General features: G+C 41.2%; 8 protein-coding genes across 8 annotated transcripts; 4 read left to right on the top strand and 4 right to left on the bottom strand.

The window, feature by feature from the left end:
• Positions 1–347: 347 nt before the first annotated feature.
• On the bottom strand, positions 348–1,249 carry EAF01_005538 (uncharacterized protein; the record flags this gene model as incomplete). Its single annotated transcript, XM_038913791.1, has 2 exons — positions 348–621; positions 675–1,249. 2 exons carry the CDS (start codon positions 1,247–1,249, stop codon positions 348–350), a joined length of 849 nt encoding a protein of 282 aa, XP_038770240.1.
• Positions 1,250–2,130: 881 nt separating this feature from the next.
• Positions 2,131–3,367, top strand: EAF01_005537 (uncharacterized protein; the record flags this gene model as incomplete). The annotated part of the gene is made up of 2 exons (XM_038913790.1): positions 2,131–2,192; positions 2,281–3,367. The coding sequence occupies 2 exons, from the start codon at positions 2,131–2,133 to the stop codon at positions 3,365–3,367; spliced, it is 1,149 nt and encodes a 382-aa protein (XP_038770239.1).
• Positions 3,368–5,813: 2,446 nt separating this feature from the next.
• EAF01_005536 (uncharacterized protein) lies at positions 5,814–7,976 on the bottom strand (the record flags this gene model as incomplete). The annotated part of the gene is made up of 1 exon (XM_038913789.1): positions 5,814–7,976. The coding sequence occupies one exon, from the start codon at positions 7,974–7,976 to the stop codon at positions 5,814–5,816; it is 2,163 nt and encodes a 720-aa protein (XP_038770238.1).
• Positions 7,977–9,882: 1,906 nt separating this feature from the next.
• Positions 9,883–11,631, bottom strand: EAF01_005535 (uncharacterized protein; the record flags this gene model as incomplete). The annotated part of the gene is made up of 6 exons (XM_038913788.1): positions 9,883–10,104; positions 10,182–10,235; positions 10,328–10,489; positions 10,544–10,648; positions 10,700–11,502; positions 11,559–11,631. The coding sequence occupies 6 exons, from the start codon at positions 11,629–11,631 to the stop codon at positions 9,883–9,885; spliced, it is 1,419 nt and encodes a 472-aa protein (XP_038770237.1).
• A 435-nt stretch (positions 11,632–12,066) lies between these two features.
• EAF01_005534 (uncharacterized protein) lies at positions 12,067–12,729 on the top strand (the record flags this gene model as incomplete). The annotated part of the gene is made up of 3 exons (XM_038913787.1): positions 12,067–12,180; positions 12,233–12,463; positions 12,538–12,729. The coding sequence occupies 3 exons, from the start codon at positions 12,067–12,069 to the stop codon at positions 12,727–12,729; spliced, it is 537 nt and encodes a 178-aa protein (XP_038770236.1).
• Positions 12,730–15,314: 2,585 nt separating this feature from the next.
• Positions 15,315–16,856, bottom strand: EAF01_005533 (uncharacterized protein; the record flags this gene model as incomplete). Its single annotated transcript, XM_038913786.1, has 4 exons — positions 15,315–15,747; positions 15,857–16,198; positions 16,375–16,635; positions 16,804–16,856. The coding sequence occupies 4 exons, from the start codon at positions 16,854–16,856 to the stop codon at positions 15,315–15,317; spliced, it is 1,089 nt and encodes a 362-aa protein (XP_038770235.1).
• A 1,039-nt stretch (positions 16,857–17,895) lies between these two features.
• Positions 17,896–18,190, top strand: EAF01_005532 (uncharacterized protein; the record flags this gene model as incomplete). The annotated part of the gene is made up of 2 exons (XM_038913785.1): positions 17,896–18,035; positions 18,094–18,190. 2 exons carry the CDS (start codon positions 17,896–17,898, stop codon positions 18,188–18,190), a joined length of 237 nt encoding a protein of 78 aa, XP_038770234.1.
• Positions 18,191–20,181: 1,991 nt separating this feature from the next.
• EAF01_005531 (uncharacterized protein) lies at positions 20,182–20,373 on the top strand (the record flags this gene model as incomplete). The annotated part of the gene is made up of 1 exon (XM_038913784.1): positions 20,182–20,373. One exon carries the CDS (start codon positions 20,182–20,184, stop codon positions 20,371–20,373), a length of 192 nt encoding a protein of 63 aa, XP_038770233.1.
• Positions 20,374–24,872: the final 4,499 nt, after the last annotated feature.

The raw sequence follows: 24,872 nt of genomic DNA, 5'->3' as shown, positions 1-24,872 counted from the left end.
ATACAATCCAGTGCCTAGCTTTCCATTCCATCCCTCTCAATTCGTTAATCGTACATCATCTCCTCTCGTAAAGCCCAGATGATATACACTCATCCAATGATGTTGGGCGCATATTTGCTGTGTCCTGAAGCTATAGCCGAATTTACATTCTGGCTTGTGTCCCGTCTGAAATTATATCGAACTTCAGTCGGACCTACTCCCAGACGTAGGATACGTCTTGTGAAAGTTGTCATGTCCGTCCATCTCCGCAATACTATAAGCTGTGACCGTGGCGTATGATGCCGAGTTTTGGTTACACCTCCAACCCCCCCCCCATTCCCATTTCATCATCTGCCGAATATAGAGCTCTAATTAAATACCTTCCAAGCCCTCATCTTCCATCCTTCTAATGTGTTCAACTTTGGTCGAACATCTAAAAAGAAATTCAGTTTTCCACTTCCATCAGGTGAAGCTTTGCCTGCGTAAAAGTCGATGATGTAATCAACTCTCTTACCACATCGATCAACAACCCAATCATGACGGTCAAAGGGAGCAGTATATCCAAGAAGTGTATTGAATCGAGCTTTGGGCGATAGCGTTTGCGAAAGTCCGAGGAAAGAATGAAGACGAGGTCCACCACATCTATTGAATTTATTAGTCCATATCTCATCACAACTTCTCAAGAGAAAACATACTTCTCGCTTCCCCATCCCGCCTCCCACTCTCTAATTTCTTTCCATGCCCTCTCATTCACAGCATTATGAATCGGCACAATAGTTTTCATATCTGCAGCGTCTGATTGATGACCTTTGCGCTTCATGGCTTCGAAAAACATTTTTTCACTAGGATAGATCCAATTTCCGGATGCAGAAACGCCAGACTCGGATTCGGAGTTCGCGGGATGAGAGGTTGAAGGAGAAGAGGACGAAGGGGTATCATTTGGAGAAGGAGATGCGCGAGGAATCGTGGAGATTTCACGGTCGAGTCCTAGACGGGGTGGAGAAGTTCCGGATTTGGGAGTTGATGGTGGTTGAGAGGGTGTAGATGATGAATTATCCCAGAAGAATAATCGAGACAGAAAACCTGAAGGTGTATGGGTAGGAGGAGGAGTTTGATCAACGGTTGAAGAATCGCAACTTGGACCTGGTTTTGATGGAGGGGTTGCGCCTGGGAAAGGTGGTTTGGTGGAATTGTTTTTGAGCCATGCTGAACGTGTTGCATGATCGACTGGACAGGCTTCTATGCCTTGAGCTGATTCTGCTTTAGACATCTTTGATAGTTGTGTAGATTATGAAGATATACTTTTTGGAGGCGAGGGGTGGTTGTTAATACATTTGAAAGAAATTGAATTGGTCGAATCTATTAACGTAGTTTATCAGTGCGTGCACCATATCAGTACATGCACCACTCATTTTATATACAAAATTCGTTTGTGCGTAACTATGCACTTTCTTTATTTATTAATATAATTTGATTTTTCCTAAAAAACTTTATAGTTATTTATATAAATAATAAGAATTTCTAATCAACTATTAGAAATATGATTTAATATAATAGTTATTTTAAAGAAAGTTTTTTTGTAACGAAAATCGTGACAATTTCAATCTTTTTTAAAATATAATGAAAATATTTATATAAAAATTATATTTTTTAAATATTTAAATTATAATTTTTATCATACATTTTATTTTTTTCAAAAAATAATAATTAATTATTAAAATACAAATATTAAAAAAACCCTGATTTTAGTATAATTTTGAAGTGGTGCACGTACTGATATGGTGCACGCACTGATAAACTACGTTATTATTATTATTATTATTATTATTAGCCCCCCAGCTTGAATTTGCTCTGTTGATGGGTGAATCCTTGTGCCTTGCTAGCGGATTATACTTATCCCGATTGGTAGTTGTTGACCGCCTTTGATATTTTGCGATTAGGTAGGTGAAGGGGGACTGGGGCTTGTTGTCAACAGGAGACTTCTGACTTCTTTTAACTTTGGGGGGTTTGTTGTCAAGAGGAGACTTCTTTTAACTTTTTAATTAAGAAGTGGACTATTGGAATATTGGAAATAAATACTTCTTGTATATTCCTTCCAGAAAATCAAACCAAAATCCTTACTCTTCTTATTTGATTCAAATCACCGTCCAAATGTCAGACACGAAGATTTACCAAGCCAGTACAACGGCTCCAGTTAATATCGCAGTAGTCAAGTAAGCAAAGCTACCCCTCTCTCTCCCATTGTACTTCCTGCATTGTCCACACTAGGAAACCCAACTAACATATTCTCTTACCGACCAGATACTGGGGAAAGCGCGATGCAAAACTAAACCTCCCAACCAACTCCTCCATCTCTGTAACCCTTTCTCAAAATGATCTCCGTACCCATACCACCGCTTCCTGCTCCTCCACTTTTGCCAAAGATTCTCTTCTCCTCAATGGCTCTCCCCAGGACATTTCCAACGCCCGCACTCAAGCCTGTTTCCGCGAGCTCCGCTCTCTCCGTTCCGCCCTCGAAGATTCCGATTCCTCGCTCCCGAAACTCTCCTCTTACCCCTTGAGAATCATCTCGGAGAACAACTTCCCCACCGCTGCAGGTCTCGCTTCGTCCGCTGCTGGGTTTGCAGCTCTTGTTAGAGCTATTGCCAACTTGTATGAATTACAATCCAGCCCCACCGAACTCTCAAGAATCGCAAGACAGGGAAGTGGCTCTGCTTGTCGCTCTTTGTTCGGAGGTTATGTCGCTTGGGAGATGGGTCAAAAGGAAGATGGATCTGATTCCGTCGCTGTGGAAGTAGCACCTGCGTCTCACTGGCCCAACATGCGGGCTCTTATTCTCGTTGTTTCTGCCGAGAAGAAGGGAGTTTCCAGTACCTCTGGTATGCAAATCACAGTCGAGACATCGAAACTTTTCAAACAGAGAGCCGAGACTGTGGTTCCAGAACATATGAAGGAAATGGAACGGGCAATTAGGGAAAAAGATTTCGAGGGATTTGCAAAGGTTACTATGATGGAAAGTAACAGTTTCCATGCAACATGTTTGGATACTTTCCCACCCATTTTCTATTTGAATGATGTTAGTAGAGCAGCAATCAGAGCTGTAGAGGATATCAACAATGCCGCTGGAAAGACAGTTGCGGCATATACTTTTGACGCTGGTCCAAACGCTGTAATCTATTTCGAGGAGGAACACCTTGGATTAGTCGCTGGTTCGTTGAAGAGTGTTCTTGGAGGTGTGGACGGATGGAATGGAAAGGATGTCGAGAGCAAGAGTGCAGAACATATTGATGAGAGAGCACAGAAGGTTCTTAAGGATGGTGTTAGCAGAGTAATTTTGACTGGTGTAGGTGGAGGACCAGAGATGACTGAGAAGCATTTGAGCGCTTGATTTGGAGTCAAATAGTTGATATGAGTGTGATTCGTGGAATTAAGAAGAAAGGGCGAATATAGAAGTTAGCGAGTGCATTTGTAGATGATATTCTTACAGCTGGTAAATACATTTGAAGTGCTATTACAAAAATTACTTTCACGTCTATCGTCTCGTAGAGAAGTTTAAAAAAGGCTAGGAGTGGTTGTGATCAGGCAAGAAGCTAGACCAAAACCCACCAGACCCCTTTGCAAGCGAGGTCTATATGACGCAATCCTATCCTCAGAGGTACTTCGATACCAAATCCACATACTCAAAATGGAAATCGTCAGCACCAATTGGACAAATATCTGAAAATACTACGATAGATTTGATAATTGACTGGCGGCAAATCATATCACCGTAATATTACAATTCCAGAAATACATCATTGTGTATTAGTCTTCGTCATCTATTCATGAACATTCAGTACAATGTAGACATTCAAATCAATATAAGAGTTATCGAACTTGCTCATCGCACACCACTCATTTTACACAGGTTTTTTAATAAATTTAATAAATATTCAACATTATATTGTTTATTAATAAAAATCTATATTTGTATTAATGAATAGTAATTAAACCTTACAGTTTAATTATATTATTTAATTTATAGGTCAATCTTTTTATATATATTTTAAATTCAATAGGGTTAATCTTCTTCTAAAACACCCTTAATTTATATTTTCATTCTTCAACAAAAGTAAATATAAATAAAAGCTTTTTTATTTCCTTTTTCATCTACCTTCATACCTTTTTAATTGAATTCAGATCTAATGAGAAGGGAGGTTAATCGAAACCTCATATATCATACTTTAATCGAGCTAGTTTAAAATAACCAAAATAAACTTTCGATCTATTTTCCATAAAAAAAAAAAGGTCTTTAGTTTATCGAATAATAAGAAAATAATAGGTTGAAGAACCTGATTACAATATACTAAGTTAATAATACTTTTAGCTCCTGATTCTCTCTATAAAAAAAACTAATAAGAATTTATAATTCCAGCTAATTACATTTCATATTATTATCGAAGCTTTTTTTAAACGATATACAGATTTAATATATATAAAATATCTCTTTTTATTAGATTTATATATTATTTAAACTCTTTTAACCTTTCCTAGCTTAAAAGGACTCATGTTCGACTATATAACTTTTCTTTAATTCCTTCTCTTTAACCTAACGATAACAATATCATTAATACCTTATTGTTAATAAAACCTAATAAAATACAACCTTTTTTTACTTACTCCTTTAATATAAAAAGTTTAGAATATACTATTTAATATTTATAATTATATCTAACGTGGTTTATTAGTATATACATTATATTAATATTTGTATTACTTCAAAATACACTAAAATTAATCTTTTATTAATATTTTTATTTAAATCATTAATTATTATTTTTTCTTTGAAAAAGTTTCCTTATAAATAATAAAAATGAAATATTTATAAAATTTAATCTTTTTATAAATATTTCAATTGTAACTTAAGAATATCACACTTTACATTACAAAAATCTATTTCTTTAAATAACTTTTTTATTATTATAAGATTTTACTATTTTAATTCATTTTATATTATTTATATAGATAAATATAATATATATAAAGAAAAATTAAATTATATCAATAAATAAAGAAAGTGTACGATTACACACGGCTGTTTTTTGTATGTAAAAATAATAATGCATATACTGATATAGTATACGTACTGATAAACCACGTTATATAATTTCTAATAAATTATACACATTAAAATTATTACCCCTAATATATTTCTAATCTATTCAAAAGCTATTCTTCTTTTGTCTCAATCTTTACTTAAATACCTAATAATTTATTAAATCTTTTCAATTATCATTATAAAAGATCTATAAACCTTTTTCCTATATATCATTTAAAATGAATTCGATTTAAATATATCTCTAATTATACTTCAAAAAACACTCAGATTTTTTTCAATTCATTCCTAAGATTTTTCATTATCACATACCTGAATCACTTTAACACAACAAAGAGTACCCTAATTTCAATAAAATTTATATAAATCGTTACTATTATTAAGTTCAACCATTTTTCTGAAAATTATTAAGAAAACTAATAATATTTGAATTTTTGATTAAATATTGAAAATAAGGTAACTGGGAAATGCTCGCTTAAATGTGTGGTGAGAAACCTCATTTATTTTTTCATTTTTGATTGCTAACTAGGTACATGTGTGTAATTCTCCTATGAAAATATTAGTGGGTATCTAACGCGCACTATGAATATGTACAAACCCGAACTACAGATCCTGAGCCCCTCTCAGAAACAACCCCATTACGAGGTAGCTACCAACTGCGAGTGAAATGCAAGATTACATGTCCAATCCCCAAGCCCTATGAAACCAAACAAAACCACGATTCTGCAAAACGTAGAGTCTACAATCTGCCAATCCCCCGCATCAACCTCTGCACATTTCTAAACTGCGTATTTTCCACCTCCAACCGCGCATTCCTCTCTTGCAACACAGCAATTTGGTCCAATAGCGCCGTATCCCCATCCGACTTCTGCATAATCTGAGATCGCAGATCCGCAGACACAGATTGCTCTTCTTGCAATTGTCGCTGAAGATCACTCTCGACGCTTTCCCAAGATACTGCGTCCTGTGCGCGACCACTGCGTTCCCTGATGATAGCTTTCTTCAATCGCTCATGTACTTTTTCGAGATTGAGAAGCTGTTTGATCACTGGAAGTGCGGCCATGCCTTCTTCGTTCTTTCGAGTCACGGCGTCGTCTTTGAGTTTCGCAATTGTTGTTTCCAGAGTGGCGATCTTTTCTTCCGATGCAACAATGGTAGCTTTCAGAGGCTTGGTAGCTTCCTCAACGGCACGAGCGATCTCGCTAGCCTTTGTGTCGTCGAGTTGAGCCTGACTGACGCGAGAAGCACGTAGTATGTCTCGTTCTTGTCGTGCTTCATCCCGTTGTTTCTTGAGCTCAGTAGCCTTTTCAACAAAGCGTTCATGTGCTGCTTTGTGTCGAGAAAGTTTATTGGTTGTTTCTGCACTATCCAGCTTTGTGATGTTGAGTGCATCTTGTCCAGCCTTCAATTCCGTCTCTAGCTTGGAAATCTTTTCGTGCAGACGCTGTATCTTGGCAGACCATTCGCTTCGAACCTTGTCTGGTTCTTTCAGTGCCTTGTTGAGTTTCTCTTTCGTCGTTGCTAATGCAGATTCTAGCTTGCTATTCTCACTTTTGAGTGCTTGCTCTCGATTGTCATGAGCAACATATAGATGCTTCATCTCGGTCTCCTTTTCAGCTATGTATCGTTCTTTGGCCACGATTTTCTTGCCTAATGAGAGTATCAAGTCGTCCTTAGCTCTATCTTCAGCTTCTTCTTCTGGCTTCTCGTGTTCTTCTTCCGACTGTTCAAAGTTTGTTTCGATGAAAGCTCTGATGTCATTGATGGTAACTTTGCGTTCTACCACCTTCTTCTTCGGCTCCTTTCTAACGAAAGCCAACTCAGTATGACCTGACGCTATCAATCTCTCTTTCTCCTCCACACGCCATTGTTTCCTCTGTTCCGGGGTCTTTGTCGTTAGGGGATACCCGTTCTTGAATCTCTTCGGCTCTTCCTTTCCTGCCTTGACTTGTGCTTCGATAGCACTTCTTACCCATTCTGGTGGGACTATTTCATTATTTCCTTCGTGATATTCGACAGCTTTTGTGGGAGATCCGATTGACGGGTCTGATTTTGGGACTGGGTTGCCTGTTAAAATTATGAGGAGTGTTGCAGCCTCGTCGCTTGTAAATGTGATATCGGTGTCATTCTTCACAGCTAGGCCCAGGCGATGGTACAGATATCCGGGGAGATAATTTTCAGGCTCAAATGCAGCCATGTCCATGCGTTGTTTTCTGGTTGCGTTTCTTGGTAATTTTGCCTCGCACTCTTTGGAAACCGGTAATGATATATCTAGAGCGGTAAGAACACGCGCTTCCCTGCTGCTCAACGTGGCATTGACTTGCCAAAGCTTCGCATCCTCGAGCTTTTCAAGACTTGAAACTGAACATAGATACCACTCTTTCGCAAGCTCTTCTCTTCCTCCTGGAACAACAAAGCAGGGTTTTGAAGCAATCGCAAATTCTGCTAACAAATTTATGCCTACATTCTCGCTGTAATCTTTAAATGGATCCCGTTGATAATCCAAGCAATGGGTCCCGTCGATATATGTTCTTTCAAAGATATAGAACCATATGAGTATGTCGTCTGCGGGTCTTTCCGAGCGTGCTTTGGCGTAGAACGCACCACGAAGAGATGTGTATTTGTAGGCTTCGACTTCGCGTGCAGTCAAGAAAAGACTCTGAACAGAATTTGCAGCTTCAAAAGCTTTCCCTGATATAGTTTGGAAGACTTCAGTATCCTTAGCCATATTTCTTGCCAGCGGAGGACATTTTCGACAGATGCAATCCAGCCAGTGCGCCTCCTTGACGGACAAGGTCGTGCCAGTTTGCTTTTCAAAACATCGCTGCACCTTTCTCTGCACTTTTTCTGCAATTTTTCTCTCATGTGCTGGAATAACTCTTCCCTCATTATAAGTATCCATGGTGAAACCGGCAACCAGCAAATATCGATCAGGTAGCAACAAGCGGCGCGATTGATAGTTGACTGTAAGCTGGATTTGAGCCGTCAGTGGAGGCGAATTATTATCTTCGACGAAAAAGCTTTCAGATTACCGCGAGCCAAAGTTATGCAGTAAGTAACAATCGAATGCAATATTAAGCGTTGAATTTAAAGATCGTCTGTCTAGACATGGAGACCATAGAAGAAAGGCAATGAGAACTCAGGTAAGTTAAACGAATTGTAGAATTGTTAAAAAATTTGTGAATTGTGTGATCAAACAAGTTCGAAAAGAGGGTGAAGGATTTGCTGAGTTTTAAAGAAGAATGCTGGTAATTTGCAAAAGATGAACCTGTGGACACTCTTAAACAAAAATGGATGGGGTTTCTTCGGGTCACTCACTGGCCTTTTGATTGAAATGGCTGTGTTGATTCACTGTTGCACATTCAATACTCGATGTCAGATTTTGCTAGGAGAAGATATCGATTTTGCTAAGTCTATCTTCTCGGATTTCTAAAATCAGAGTACAAAGTGAGCAGAAAAACGTCACATAAGAAGTTTTGAAGCTAAAAGGTTGTCTTGATCCTGGACGAACCAATCCTTCACAAAATGTTTTTTTTTTGGCTTTGATCTAAACCAACTAAAGGCAGATCTTAAGAAGAGTTGCTAGTGAAGTCTAGATGTATAAATTCTAAAGCATTTTGCAAAATTTCAGGTATTGGATAGATGTATAAGGGGAGTGAACTTGTTAGATTATCGTTGCTAATAGAAAAGTAACTTTAGAGTACAATTATTTAATCTCCCAAACCAAATCTCTTTGCACCTCTCCGCACTTTCCCTCGCACCTCTAGCTAACCCCTCCCATCATCAGCCCTGAATCTAGGCTTGAAGAAAGGAACCAAGCTTCCTTTCCTTCAAATATTCGAAACACTCTCAAGGTTCTGATTGTATATTCAGGATTTCCAAATTTCTGTATAGATCTGAAAAATTGAATGGAGATTTACATATTCAGAAAGTCCAGTGATGTGAGGAGAGAATCGAAAGAGAGTGAATTATCAAGAATAGAGTGAGAACGATGGGAAGCTGAAGAGATTGAGAATGAATTTTGTGTTTGTGATTAGTTTAGAGAGCTTGATAGATAACGACAGAAGATTCAGGCTGAGTGCTGTCAGAAACATGAACTTGGAGACCGAAGAGAGCAAACTTCAGTGTTTTGTGAAATGGGATAGAAGTAATAGATGGATACGCATCAGTATCAATAGACTGTATCATAATGTAGAATTTAGGACAAGTTCTGTCTTCTCTCTACTTTGCCAAGGGTGCATCATAACCTCTTTTATCTCATCTTTCTTAGAGGCATAATTACTTCGATGGACAACTTGTTGAGTATTCTGTTGCTCCAAACTGCTGTCGGGCAGAAATTTTTCTAGCACATAGAGTTTGGCTTTCTACTTCAAAAATCTCAGAGCATTTTGAAGAGGTCAACAGCGGTTTTTGACCTCCTTTTTTTTCATTGAGGGACACAAAAGAGAAAAGCTGCAGTCTTGATTCCCCTTGAAAGTTCTCATAATGCAGAAAATACAGGGACAGCATAATTAGAGAAAAAACAATAACAACAGAGAGAACCCACAATGGCAATGGCAATGGCAATGGCAACAACACTAGATATGGCAAAGGTCGAACATTACATTTCCTGAATTCTATGTATTTATGGTATCAATTATTCTCGTTAACTTTTATTTGTGTGGAGTTTCTATTACAGAATAATTGCAACCCGCAGATCTAGCATTGACACTAACAATGCACTAGATGATTGTATGGCGCAAAATATTCTGAACAGCTCGATTCATTATACTCCAACATTTCGACCTTGAACCTTCAACCCTCAACCTTCAACCAAGAATGCTTTTCAGCACCTTGATTTGCTCCTCAACGCTTGACTTGCTGGTTCCGCCAGCCGCTTGGCGTGCTTCTACACTCTTCTCATAGTCAAAGCATTCGGAAACATCTTCCTTGAAACGGCTATCAATGCTTTTCAATTGATCGTATGTCAATTGATCCATTGGAATCTTAGTCTTCTCAGAATATGCGACGACTTGTCCAGAGATATGGTGCTATTTTCATTATTAGCAATTGTTTAATCGTTCCTCTGGGAAGTTGGAAGGCCACTGAAAAATGAAAGGCTGCTTACAGTCTCTCTGAATGGTACACCTGCTCGCACTAAATAATCTGCTAAGTCGGTGGCCTAAGAACGATCCCCTTGATTAGCGAGAGCACTCCCAAGATACGCTAGGCTCGAGAAAAATTTCCACAAGTTATATCTTTGAATTGACTTACGAGCATGAATGGGTCTAGCGAGGCCTTCATCTTCTCTGGATTGATGGTCAACGTGCTGAGAACGCCGGTTGCGATCTGGATACTGTCTCCAACTGTCTTGATGTGATCCAACATTGGCTCCACACTCTCTTGGAGATCCTTGTTGTAAGTACTTGAAAGACCCTAATATGATCGATCAGTATATTGTCATATTGCCAAATGACAGTGGAGAAATACCTTGATGGTCATCATCAAACCTGCCATTTGACCGAATGCTCTGCCGGATTTACCCCTCAATAATTCCAAACTGTCACTGTTCTTTTTTTGGGGCATCAGAGATGACTATCAATGTTAGTTCAAGAGTCTATGTAAGTCTTGGGAGGTAGGACGTACTCCTGTGGAGTAGGCATCGGCCAAACGAACAAAGCTAAATTCACCGGTACCATAGATGATGAGATCCTCAGCCCATCTTGATAAATGTGACATGAGAGTGGCACCCCATTGCATTGTCTCAACGACAAAATCACGGTCGCCAACTGCGGACATAGAGTTCCACAAAAGACCTTCGAAACCAAGCTCCTCGGCCATTGCCTCACGATCGATATTGAAAGGGTTACCAGCCAAAGCACCACATCCTAATGGCGATCGATTGACTCGCTTGATAACTTCTCGCAGTCTTTGGAGATCAGTTGCAAAAGCCAAACCGTATGATAACATCCAGTGACTCCATCTGATGGGCTGAGCACGTTGCAAGTGAGTATATCCTGGCATGATATGTTCAATCTCATTCTCTGATCTGGCAGCCACAACCTTCAAATAATCGACTAGGAAGCTCTCAATCTTTTTGAGCTCATCCCTAAGCCACAATCGCATATCTGTTGCAACTTGCTCATTTCGACTTCTTCCGGTGTGTAATTTCCCTCCAATCTCTTTGCCAATAATTTCGCCCAATCTTCTCTCATTTGCAGTATGAATATCCTCGTCCACACCAGGAATGATCTTGAATGTGCCAGCAACCCATTCTTCCTCAACTTGCTTCAATCCGGACTCAATTGCTGCGAATTCGGCTTGAGTCAAGATGCCATTCTTGTGGTTTGCACGAGCCCAAGCAATACTACCCCGAATATCTTGAGTATGGAATGCACGATCGTAGTAGATTGATTCGTTATAAGAAACCATGAGCGGATCAAGACCACCTATTGAAGTGTCAGTAAGAACTGAGCTCAATCAAAGACATATGAGTCAAACAAACCAGTAAATCGACCACCCCACAACATATTCTCTCCAGGTTTGCTACCTGGAGCTCTAACTTGTTCTGAAGCCATAATTGAATAAAGTCGAATGAATTGATCACAACAATATTAGTAAATGTAGTACAGGACCTTATCGTCGCTGTGAGTATTGGTTGCTTGACATAAAGCCAAATATGGACGGGAATGCTAAGAAACTATTGATAATAGTATTGTGATAGCTAAAAAATCTTTTGAGGGGTGGTTCCTGATTGTATCGGAGGTCGGTGCTACGTTAATCCTTGCTAGCGCCCGCCTTGTGATAGATCCTTTTCCTTAAATGTCAGAACTACGGTAAACGACAACTCATCAATTGCTGTTTCATATCAAATCCAAATCTCAACTCTCCACCTCTTTAATTCTACCACGTATCTACCGAGTGCTTCTCCCAATATCCGAGGAGTTGATTTTTGAAGACCATTGAAGAAGCACAAATTCACAAGGGCATTGTCTGATATATTGATTTTAAATATGGCTTCGTTTCCCAACATCTGGACTCATCGTAAGGTGGCCGACACCGCTTCTAAGCCTTGTGAGATTTGCTATAAACCTAGTGCAAGTGTTCTGATAACCCCAGAGAACAAGGTGGATATTGTCATCCTCTATTTTGAAGTGATCGCTTAATGATTCTTATTAGGACTTCTTTTATGTATGCCCATCCCATTTAAAGGATAAAGGATTTGCTACACCCATTATAGATGAGGCTGCTATTGCTGCTAAGAAAAAGAAAGAAATGGACGACGAGATCGCACGTGTGAAGCAGGAGTTCGAAGAGAAGCAGAAGAGAAAGAAGGAGAAGGAGAAGGAGAAGGATAGTGAAGTTAAAAAAGATGAAGGGAAGAAAGACGAGAAGAAGACTGATGAGAAGGTATGCATGCATAACGCTTGGTCACTTGGTCATTCTCAATTTTAAGCCTACTAATATTTCTCCTGTGTCTTTAGGAGAAGTCAGACACTCCTGTATCACCAGCACCAAGTCCAACAGCAGATGAAGAACCTAGAGTCTTTTCCCTAAAAAAGGCGTTCTATCAACAGAGACTGGACAAAAAGAGACAGGCGGAAGTTGCAAGACGAAATCGTGAACGTCTCCAAAATTCGAATTTATTTCCTCAAGTCCCTAAAGGTTTGCCTTGAGCTGGGATCATCATCTTCAATGATCAACGCTCCTACTTAAGTGGGAGAGATTCCACCGGAGCCATCGTAGATTTATCATTGTTTCTTGTTATGGTGCTGATTTTGCAAAATCACTCGGAAACAGGAGCTTCGGACGTAACTTGCCACGAACATTCGTTCTTACATTCGCGAGTCAAGGAAGCGTCTTATTAGTTAGACATTCACCCTCGCGCAACCTTTACTCATTCTTGATATACTGGCCGGGGGATGCAACACGCGACTTTGATGGAGTCATTTGAAATGGTAACGCCCGCTTCGTACACGTCATATAATTTACTACTAATGAGAGTTGCAGCATCGTATGTTCTTGAGGTCCTTCTGCTGACTGCATATGATCGACCCGTTAGGAAGGCGGTCAATGCATCTAAGTTGGAGTTGAGCATGGATGGGTTGGTATTCACCAGGGCAGTCCTCCTTGTACTTACTATCCTGTATATAAAGCTTCATCAGGCTACTTCTCACGGCAGTCATCAGGCTAGACCGCGCGGTATCTTCCTTGCCAGGCAACGGAGTGAAAGAGTGGTACCATCCCGCCACTACCTACCTCGTACAACACGCCGTGAAGGTACATACGTGCTTACATGTTAAAAAGCTAGCCCTGCTTATCTCAAGCCATTCTAAGCTTCTTCCGATTCCCTGCAATATTTGTTTTCCATATCCACTATTTTCGCTTGAAAATTTATTGTTAGTGCTTATTTTCAGCCTTCAAAATCCTTAGGAGAAGCCACTCACCCCGGTACACACTTTGCGATACTCTCCAGCTACTCACTCGTTTGTCACTTCGCTTCTCTTATCCAGAAGCTCATCTAGTCTCAATTACCATATAGCATTGCTGAACCGATCAGTCTCGTGATCACACTAGTCATAAGGCTCTTAAGATGTCATCCAGATCCAATTGAATGCTTATGCTATCCTCATGCTCATCGATCATGTCCTGTAGTCAGACGGCTGAATGAGTATCCGCCAGCATCCTTTTACCCCCGCATATCTAACGATGCAATGCTATCCCTGGCCATCCTTCCGTAAACGATGGCATCATTGGATAGACGCGGCAATGTCTTGCAGAGTTAAGACCGCACAACTTTGCTCTGCTGGACATTGTACGTACAATTGATGTATGTATTTACTCGGTGAAACGTTCATTTCGGAAAGTCCGCTGCGAACAGAAAGCCTTCCGTAAATCTATCACATTTTCACGGCTGACTTGCATGCGTATGAGCATTCTATTACACTTCAAATATCGCGCTCGGTTCCTTTCTTCCTTCTCTGCCTGAGGTACGCCTTTGCATCCGTTTGTTATATCATCAACTCCATTCCGCTTACGGAGCCTGACATATATGGTCCCACCCTCCTCGCTCATGCTGAGTCATCGTCAACATCGATCCGTCCTGCTACCAGAATCCTTCCTTCACTACTGCATAGCTGCCTGATTCTCATGTAATGTGAGCATAAACGGACCCGACAGCTTGGTTGAAGTTAGAACGTTATGTATACGTGAAGAGTGGAGCCAATAATCCTACGCCGTTACGGGGTGTTTAGGATTTCCTCTCGCTGTCTTTCACAGTAAGTGGAGTGCTGGGATGAATGAAAAGAGCGTGCGGCTTACTGGAGAGCGGGACAGTGGTGAGGATGAGGCTAATCCTGGACGAGTTGGTTCATACGAAGGGGATTATTACTTCGGGAAGGAGGTCGTACCACATTATGTATAATAATATGATGTGATATGCTAAATGCTTTTTCGGGTCTCTGAAATAAGCTCCATCTCCATCAGGAATGATGAGGTCACCCTTTCGAGGTCTTTCCCTATTTTATACATCTAGACAGAAATATATAGAGAACAAAAGTTTCTTAATTCATACAGCACGCTGTACAAGGAATCCATTGACCCTCTGCAGATTCACAATCTAACAGATAAAGCACCTAGACCCATTTGTTCTGAATCATCATCCCGCTTACCTGTAAATGCACCCACACCCCATCTCATAAATCCATTCCTTCATCATCCGCTCCATGCGCCTGCTATCCGCGCAAATACAACCCAGCCTTACACAAGCAGGGCCAGGCAATCCAATCCATCACCTCTCGGTCGTTCCGCAAATACTACTTTGACATTTTTTTGACACTGAAAATTTCGCACTCCGAAATTTCCGATTCATTGTAATTACAGAAACTTTCTCTAACTGTTTTTTGTTCTACTTTTCGTTTTCAATTCTGAAATGTCACATGTGCAGGATGAAGATGTTTAGAACTAGGTGTGTGCATATACAGGCATTGATGTAGGTGGTCGCGGTGGATTGTATGTATCTCGTAAATAGTGTGCAATACAACCAAGAGAATAGGGCGGAACAAGCCATATCGGTGGCCCTGCAATCTGGTCTTCTCAACTTCCTATCATATCACATTTCATACTCCCTCTCTAGTACCGTACAATAACGTGCCATGGTTGTATCCATTCATACATATGTACATACATACATGTATACATGTTTTGTCCACTCGCGCGCGCGGCAGCATCGACCATTCCCAGATCAATCCGTATCCCCAGTCTACAAATTTCCCTTCTCCCTCTCCGAGATAGCTCCGCTTCCTCTCATCCCAGGAGGCAACCTAATACCCCCACTCCCGCCTTCCACTCTCTTTCCGATCGTGACCTCATCACATCTTCCCTTTAACAAACTGAAAGCCGGACAAACCCATACCCCACAACTACATCGCATCCCCTGCCAGGCATATTTTCCAACTTGGGCTTTGCATTTCTGGTTTGGACATTCGAGTCTTCCGGATAGGTTTCCGAGTTCGAGTTCTGGACGCATCCAGGAGAGAGGGTGCAAGAAGTGGTGGGTACAGGTGTTGTGGTGGGGAGTGGAAGGAAGGGAGGAAATAGGTGTTGTTTGGGGATTAACGAGGGAGGTAAGAGAAGATGTGGATTTTGAGTTAGGTATGTGAGGTATCAGGTAAGGGGTTGTGACGAGGTTGCGGCTGGGGTATTGTTAGCTTGATGATCATATTTCTTCCCTACTGAATAATAATCATGATATGTGACAGATAAATGAAACCCAGTAAAGATAAAACAAACGGAAAAACTTACCGACACATTCTACATCTGATCTCCTTTTCCTTGCCATCTGCCTTCTGTTTATCCTGCTCCTCTTCATCCTCAAATCTGACCCAATCAGGTCGTCCTCCGGTGGCCACAGCCAACTCAACCTCTCTTTGATACAACCATCTTTGATACTTAGGCTGATCATCTATGTTTCTTGGGCAGCCCATTTCGTGATAAAGTTGGAGTTGCGCCATGAATCCATCATTAGGCTCAGCGAAAGGACGTGCTTGTTGAACTTGGGCAAGCGCAGTATGGGGAGTCAGTGAGGGATATTGGCGGAGGAGGTAGGCAATTAAAATCGTTACGGAACGGGAGCGTCCCATTGCGCTAATGGGTGTCAGTGTTTGACATGAATTCCTCAAATATAGCATCATGGAGTCATGAGCAGAGAAACACCACTTGATCTCTCCTTTTAAAATCCTATTACATGCGTTCGTGTCTACTACAGTGATAAGAATGACTCTCGACTTTCAGGACAAACAAAATAAAGCGTCCCAACTTACCAATGAACAAGCACGGCACTCTTCTTCTTCTCGCCCTCCTCGCCCTCAAGTCTCCCATTACCCCTCAAAGCCTCCTCAATCCAAGCTCCCGTCGTCTCAAATTCGCCCAACAAGTTCTCGTCCTCTACATCATCCACTTCGATCTGGAGATGTTTGTACTTGTTCCAATCGATATTGAAGTTCTTGAAATCATACTTGAGAACACTGACAATGTGTGTGATGTTATTCTTTTGAAGAGAGTTTTCAGTCAACGAGACAATCCTGTCTAGTGTTAGCTCTATCTTTCTCTTACACCATCATTTATATCATTCATAGAGCAGCAGACGATAGTAAATGTTAGGGATCCCCCAAATGAAGTGAGTTGAAATGGGCGAAAGTCAAAATGATATCACGTGCGCGTGGCAGATGGTCGAAAGTGAATGTACATACCCCCCAACATACAACTCATCCTCCCCCGATAACCTCGAAGGTTCGATATTCATCTTGAGATTCTGTCTTAAATTCCTTACTTTCTGTATCTGTTCCTGTAACTGTTTGCCTTCCAAATCTGGCGAGTTTGCAATTGACGTTGATGTTGACGTCGCCACCTTGATCGAGCAAACCTTGTGTAACCTCAAGATAGCAAGTCAAACAATCTCAAATCCTCGCTTATGACCAGCAATGTCCTCTTGCCAAAAAGGGGGAGGGTAGTCAATTAAGATCAGGTGATGAAATATTATTGGTATGCAGTCCACGCTCAAGGGTGGTCTCTTCCTTCAAGCTTGTGTCTACATTTAGAAAATTCCAAATTGTTCTTTTGCTCTTTTCACCCCGCCTTACCGGTTAAATATCGGGATTTCGGGACTACCGATCCTGCACTCGTGGAATTTGCCTTAGGCCAAACTTTAAAATCAGTCTTGAAACTCATCGAATCAAACATAAAGTTAAAAAGTTTCTGCGCGGAGAAAGTGTTTTCTATCACGAGATCTCGTCTTGTTCTGTGCTTCGGCAGTTTGATTACAGAGCGCAGATGAAACATCCGGTGCGCAACATTCAGTATCATTTGTGCGCATACATGTCGTGGCAGTGTGACCATCTCGTCTTTTACGTGAAGATAGTCAGGAGATGATTAACGAAATTGCATTGTGTAGATGAATCTGCACTGATATCCATGCGATGAGACTCTCGGAGTACGCCTTTCTGGGGCTAAAAAGCACAAGCACGAGAATCTTCTCATCGGGCCGAGTCCGGGCTAAGAAATATTTACTGTTGGGGACTTTGGCCGCCGTGAAGATTCAACAGCAGAAGGTGGACGAGGTCAGATTGAGTTTTTCAGGGGGAAACTGGGGATGGATTTCGGGTATTATTAGGTTTATATCTCCGGAAAATTACAAGGCTGTCATGATAGACGATGATTAGACTCATCAAAGTTTGTCATTCGTTCGTATCGGTGCTACTGATATCGGTGATAGTCCTCTTATGAGAATCGAAGGAATGAGAATGAGAATGTTGGCCGAAATGAACAACAATATGTCTCGTTAGATGATCAATAACACATCGAAACGTTGCGCGATTTATTGTGCCAGCAGTCAACAGGCTGTAGTATCTCCGAAGGTTGGAATTGTCTTAGATTTTGTTGATCACCAAACACGCAGAGATCTCAACATAAGACATTATCATGAGTAAGTGAATGATGTCTGGTTCAGAGCACCCGACTCGAGGATAATCTAACTCACGTAGCACAAACATGCCACCAACCCTCGTTCGTCCGCCTACCGAAAGCCCTACCCGATGTTATCCATATGCAACACATATTGTACCTACTCAAAATAACTAAGGCTGGCCAGTCGTGCCAGTCCAATCCAAAGTCACAAGTGGCCAAGAAAACCACCCAGCATGTGCATACGCAATCAAATCATGAGAAGAAAAAAATCGTGTCAATCCAGACTCCAGATCATCCCCGTACCGATAAACGGACGATTGGCGATGTTCGTCCCAAAAACGGAAAAGTGTTGTGATACGACACCTCGTGTTTCGCTTCGACATCCCGCGTGTGTGCCAGAGATTCAGCCTTCTTTTTCGCCCTATGGGGCCGCACTTTACTTGAGCCTGGTACTGTGCTACGAGGCGCTAGAGGCGGGCGTTCATAAGGTTGGCCAAGGGATAAAAAGAAACGGAAAATTTGTTACATGAGCATGGGTTTTGTGTAACATTTCTACCTATACAAATTGACTGAATGGAAAGATCTGGATGACTTGGCATTTAGCTGAAAATTGAAAAAAAAAAAAGTACTGTCCGTATTCGAGATTTAGGCATTTTCATCTCTTGCATGCGGGTCAGTCAATGAAAGACGATACCAGAACATACAATATATTGGATATCCTTATACAGCAATTTTGTACCTTACGATACTATATGATGTTCCCAACGCCAATGTCATCAGCCGCTGATCAGAACATGGGTTGTAATTCACACCCATCTACCGAATGTTTTTCAGCCCTCTGTTCTAGATCTGCTCAAGACATCCACCTGTGGTCTATTCACCGCTTAGATTGATGCATGCTCACGGGACATTGTTATTTTGCAACTTAACGAATTGGCAGGCGAGTGTAAGGGTAGAAACTAGGCAGGTGCAAATCGGGGCGTTTATGGGAAAGCTGGATATACAAGCTTCTGTGTACAAAGTATACTGAAGCCTTATCCTGCTGGAAACGTTGGTTTGGGGGTAAGATCAAGTTTCTTGGATGCTTATTATATTGGTTCTTCTAAGATGCGATCTCCTTGTAACCCCTCTCAATACTCAAGCCACGAACGTGATTGGTGCGAGGCAAATTTTCGCCTCAATACCGGTGTGTGAGGATTCGTATGCTAGAGCAGATTAATAAGATAACAGTCAGCTTCGTTCGTATTTTGGGATCAATAACAGGTTGAAATCAAATGAAGCCCTGAACGAAAAAAACGAGATGCGTCCCCGCAGAATGAGATGGTGGCTGAGACTCTCGAGACACTCTGCGTGAACTTTGAGTCTTTGAGCTTATCCACCTCCCTCCTACTTACTAAACCCAAAATTAGCAGATCTAGATTCCCGTCTATCTGTGATCAACATTTCACTTCTCCCACCTGCCATTTCCCACTTCCACACACTTCCTTGCAACGCTGATCTAGTACACACCATTCACGTTCAATCGCATCTTCATGATTCATCACAACATCGTGACATAGCCTCCTCTCTCAAATCAACGGTTCAGGTCGCCGACTTTTACAAACTTCCTAGTAGTCGATCATTAGTAAAAGTAGGCATTTTGACGGCACGACTCGGTCACGCAGAGCCTCTACTCTCTCAATATTAGCAAGGCTTGCGTTACTCGTCCCGCTCGAGGCTCGGTAATTATCCTCAATCCAGAGGCATAGCTTTGATGTGATGTGATGTGATGTGATCAAATTTCCCTAATCACTATCACTGATTGCCAGGGGTTCTTCATTTCATTCACGTTTCCGGAATCTCGGGGCAATTTAGAATAAGCCTTGTAGGGCTAGGAAGTACCCGACAATGGACTGACCGTATTAGGAAAGCATTCCGGTGTTTATATGAAATCGGCGTCGAGTTTTCTTGGTGATAGCAATGAGATTGAACGAATAGACGACATGAGAGTGGGATTGATAGATGTTTGTGTCAGTATGCAATCAGGATGATGATTTTGATTGTTGAATGAATCCAATAATTATCCCTTGATTGTACGCACGCTACTCTTCTTCATTATTTACACAACTAATAAATTGACCGGACAAACAGGACGCAAAGTAGGCTCAAGGAGGGGAAACCCAGGAATGACTATTCTAGTCACAGACGACAGAATGCCCGCGCGCAACCACCTTCCACTTCCCCATTCATTATCATCGGCTCTACCGAGTTACCCCTTCATCTTCACCTCGTCGAAACCCGAACAGGATCACGATGTAGCTCTTACTGCTCCTCTTCAACGTACAAACGGATTACTAGAAGGTAAAATGCATGATTAATGATTACTCACCCGTGATTTAAGGTATGATTGCAGGATTTCAATCCACGTCGACGGGTAAGGTTCAGAGATTCCAAAGGGTGTGGTGCTGTGCCACCAACGGGCTTACCGTATTCAACCTTATTTTCTTTTGGGGTATCACTTTAAATTGTTGGTTTGGATTGTGGTTGTGGTTGTAGACTTGTAGTATGCGGAATCCTTGAGATGAGGACAAAGTATTGGAAATAGCAAGCGATGGTACTGGAATTCTCAAACCTCACCTCTTCCAATTGATCCCACCTTTCGTTCCCCTACAAACTTAAAAGTCCCCTGGAAGTTGGAACAAACCCCCATTGCACTAAAGGAAATACTTAAATACCTCGGCTGGTGGAGCTCACTAGTCCGGTCTGAGGTGCTCAGCCCTGATTAATCTAGCTTAGATCACCATCAGAGCGAACTAGGTAGTTATCTGTTGAACTTTTCACAGGGCTGCGTTGGATGCGGTATTGGTTAGAAAGTAAAATGCCGAATTGACATTGAAAATGGGGGTGGTTTGGGGTATTTTGACTTTTGACTTTTGACTTCTGCCTTTTACATGACCATTGTGGTTTTATAAACATTGTTAAGCCGTATTAGCTAGGATGGGGAAGCCAAAAGGTCATCACCACTCGGCGCTGCAGATTAATATCCATCTATCTATCTATCACCACAATAGTGGCAAAGGAAATCTATCCTTAGCTAATCACTCGTTATTTCTCCCTCAGAAGCGATCCATCAACAATCCGTATACTATCACAATCTAATTTCCCATCTCCGTTTTTTCACACAGACATGGAAACGGCCTTATAAGGATAGATACAAACTATCAACTCGCACCGACGCACCAGTGAAAAGCTCTCAAAAGAAGGCCAGAGAGTCGGGACCGACATCATGGTTTCTCCCCCATCCACAGCACTACTGTACGCTCGAGGGAAATGGTACAGAGTAGCATGCAGTTGGATCCTAGATCCTTGAGTTTGTGCATGGTTAGTGTGAAAGGGAGTAGAGTGGGGAGTCAAAGGGCTGACTATTATTCATGACGTTTTAGTGAGGGTAAGGAGAGACATTACTCCGTTCCTCATATATCACTGAAATAGGAAAGTACACAGATACATTCCAAACTAAGCGGAAACAATCATGTAAGTTACAAAATAGACAATCGATTCCATAACGTGTTCGCACACCTCTTTTCGCCCTTTCGTATGTTTTACGTGAAATACATGAAGCTCGACTCTTTTGCATGTGCTGAATATGGATATCTACATGGGATTGAATCCTACGGTCCTAATCAAGAATGGTATGTATAGAAAGTACATACAGTAGTGTATCGTATGTCATCTAATGCCCGCGAAAGACTTAAAAATTTCGGCAAGATACTCGAGGTTGGCGTGAAGAGGGGAGCTCGGATCAATCAAACATGTGTGTATATATATGAAGAACCAAAGAAAGCAGAAAGGGACAAATGAAGGACACAACGCCCAAGCTCATTTCGCCTTGAAAGGCTGATGGGGATCATGTTTGACACTCACCCCGTGCCGGTATACCTTCCTTATCTTACACTGTTCCTATGCACGCCCTCCCTCGTACACTACTTGAATATATGCAAGCAAGCAAGCTTTGCTTCCCGAGTCCGTAACTTTGCATTTGTGTGTGTTCCGTTCCACCAACTCCCTGTCTGTTATGAATCTTCTATTATAAAACATCGTATTAATGCATCGAGAGTTGTTGATATGGGTGCAATGAATGATTCGCACGCGTGAGATGGCAATGAAAATTCCAACGTTGTATTGCGTGACCAGATTGAGGCGCACAGAATCGTCGGAGGTAGGGCGTCAATAGACTGAATGGACATGGTGCCCATGGCTCGTTGAAGAAATCTCAATGTAACGCAAGTAGGTGCTGGGTCAATAACATGGTCGTACCGCATATACTGGGATCTTGGGACTGATTGCCTTGATATTGCCTTATTGTGATTATACCTGGTCTGTCATATAATCAACAGACCACAAGAGTCGAGAGACCTTACCAATGTTGAATCTTTGACTTACATATAGAAGGGTGATGTGAGATACTTATGTATTGGATAGACTGTTGCAGATGATGCAGCCAGACCGTTTCACACGCATTTGAGTTGAGAGGCGGGGTAATGAGTCTTATTCGAGAATCGGTGTTCTTGTATCTGATATGACCGCGAGCATGAGGTATCCTGTCTAACCTTAGCATGCTTGTGGATATATACACACTGATGGGACGTAGGGCTAGGACTGACAGTTAAATTGTGAGTTTCCAAGCGCCACTGATGTTTCCAAGGCAATCCCAAGTTTATGATACACAATGTTCCTGATGAGCGTCGGAGTATAGAGTTCCAGACGACCTCAGTCTCACCGGATAATGAAAATTGATCGACATATTGATCAACGGAGTGCTTCGCTTGTTCTGAGCATGAGGTATATGCAACACGACATAGCATCTGATCCAATAGAAAATTATCCTACACTTCAGCGCACAAGTTTGAGAAGGATTAATTGCAACCATAACATGACTTTAAGAGATCATGGGTGAGAACGAGAAAGATGGCAAGTAAGTAATGCTGTACCTCTGTTTCGAAGATCGACACGAGTCTTGTGAGTCTGGGAGGAGAATAATCAATCCCTATTTTCTTCCCCTATACGTAAGACATAACATGGAATTAAGCAGGGCTTATGGCGTAAACTAGGCGTGTTTTTTTTTTCATTCTCCGCATTACACAAGTGCCCAAGGTGCCTCGAGTATTTTTTCCAACTGCTAGTGCCAGTGGCTGTGTTGAAGATCTTCGGATTTCCATACTGTATTGGATATAACTCGAAACAAGTGCTGAAGTCAATCGCTAACGATTTCAAGGTTGATACCAAAATGTCAATTTAATCCCTAAGATCGAAGCATGTGATTCGGACATCTAGAGGCGACATGCTGAAATTCTCAGGTCAGAATGGATGGCTTAGCCGGGTAAGGATATTTGTGAATTTGTATGGAACGCTAGGATGGAGGATAAGGGAGCTGTGGATAATCTCAAACTTGGAGTTACTTGTCATATTGACTACAACATTTCCGTATTTTTGCAGTAGATTTGCTTCAAAAGGCTGCAGATGCTCAGGCATTCAGCTGCAGTACAACTTTCTCAGTATTGACAACCTCGTACCAATAACCAGTTGATTGAAGCTAGAGCTGTGGCGATTGCGGAAGATGTACCTTCGTACTCCGCACAATACCATGAATGTTACGAAAAGGGTTCTGTTCCCTTGAGATCATTCTCTCCTTCGCTTAGTGAGTACTATTAACATGAATACCTAGGTACCTAGCAGAATGACTCTCGTCATGAGATTCAAAAAGAGTAGTAATAAACATTTGTTAAATTGTCTTAAACGTACCTACTCAATCAAGGATCTCACTTATTGATGCATTGAGACCCTTGAATCTGCATTAGCTAAATACTACATACACCCAACAACAGCTGTTGTTCAATCAACTCTACTTTACAGATGGTTGGTGTGATCCCTCGTGTAATTATTGATCACTCTAACCTTCTAACCATAAACTCCCTCTTCGATGATTTCTTCCAATAAACAATCTAAATGAATAATCTCCTAATATGTGAGATTGCTAGCTAAATCTATGTGGAAGAAAGTGTGGTAGTACAGTCCCAAAAATCATCCATGATTGCTTTTAGAGGTTACCTGAGAATGAACTTGTAAGGCTGAACAGTAAGTGTGGAGCACCAGATCACATTAACCAATGAAGAAAATTGAAAAGGAAAAATCCAGGGCTAGTAGATGACTAGGGAATCTCGGATTAGACGGTGTAGGTGTAGCTAAAAGGGGTAATATTGGACATGACCCAAAACAAAACAAGTTTATGATTCAATTGATTGAAAGGCCCAGATGGTTCCTGTTTTCAATAACTTGTACAGAAATATAAACACACATATATAGCCTTATGGAGAGTTAGCAAAATACTAATGAGGAATGACAAGATGAAAGTCGAAATGTTCCTACTCAAGCGTTCAGAAATTTTATCATCGTCATCAACATCATCATCCAACAACATCAGCATTGTTGGTTTGACAGCTTGCTTACCAGCCTTATTGCCTATACTCCCGTGATCTTTTGAGTTCGTACTACCAAACATGGCATGGCATGGTAGGTATCTGACAGGGTTGCAGGATAATCATAGTCGTTGTATGCAAGAGGACAACTTTATGGAGCTTGATTAATAGTTTACAAACATCCCATTGGCGCCGGTTTGATTCATGAATTGCGCGCATCACATATTCACAGCGGGTAGCCCAAGAATGAGCCTATGGCCTCGAAAGGTAAGACTCAAAACTCGTGAATGAACCTAGTTCGCAAGACCGTGAACAACACTGGATCAATCAAACTGAAAGTATATTTCAGAAGAATAGAATCATGTTAGATAGATGACTCTATGAAACGACAAAGGAATACA

The sequence above is a fragment of the Botrytis porri genome (genome assembly GCF_014898465.1).
Source record: "Botrytis porri strain MUCL 3234 chromosome Unknown BPOR_007, whole genome shotgun sequence".
Classification (NCBI taxonomy): domain Eukaryota; kingdom Fungi; phylum Ascomycota; class Leotiomycetes; order Helotiales; family Sclerotiniaceae; genus Botrytis; species Botrytis porri.
This window is presented reverse-complemented; position numbering and strand designations above follow the sequence as displayed.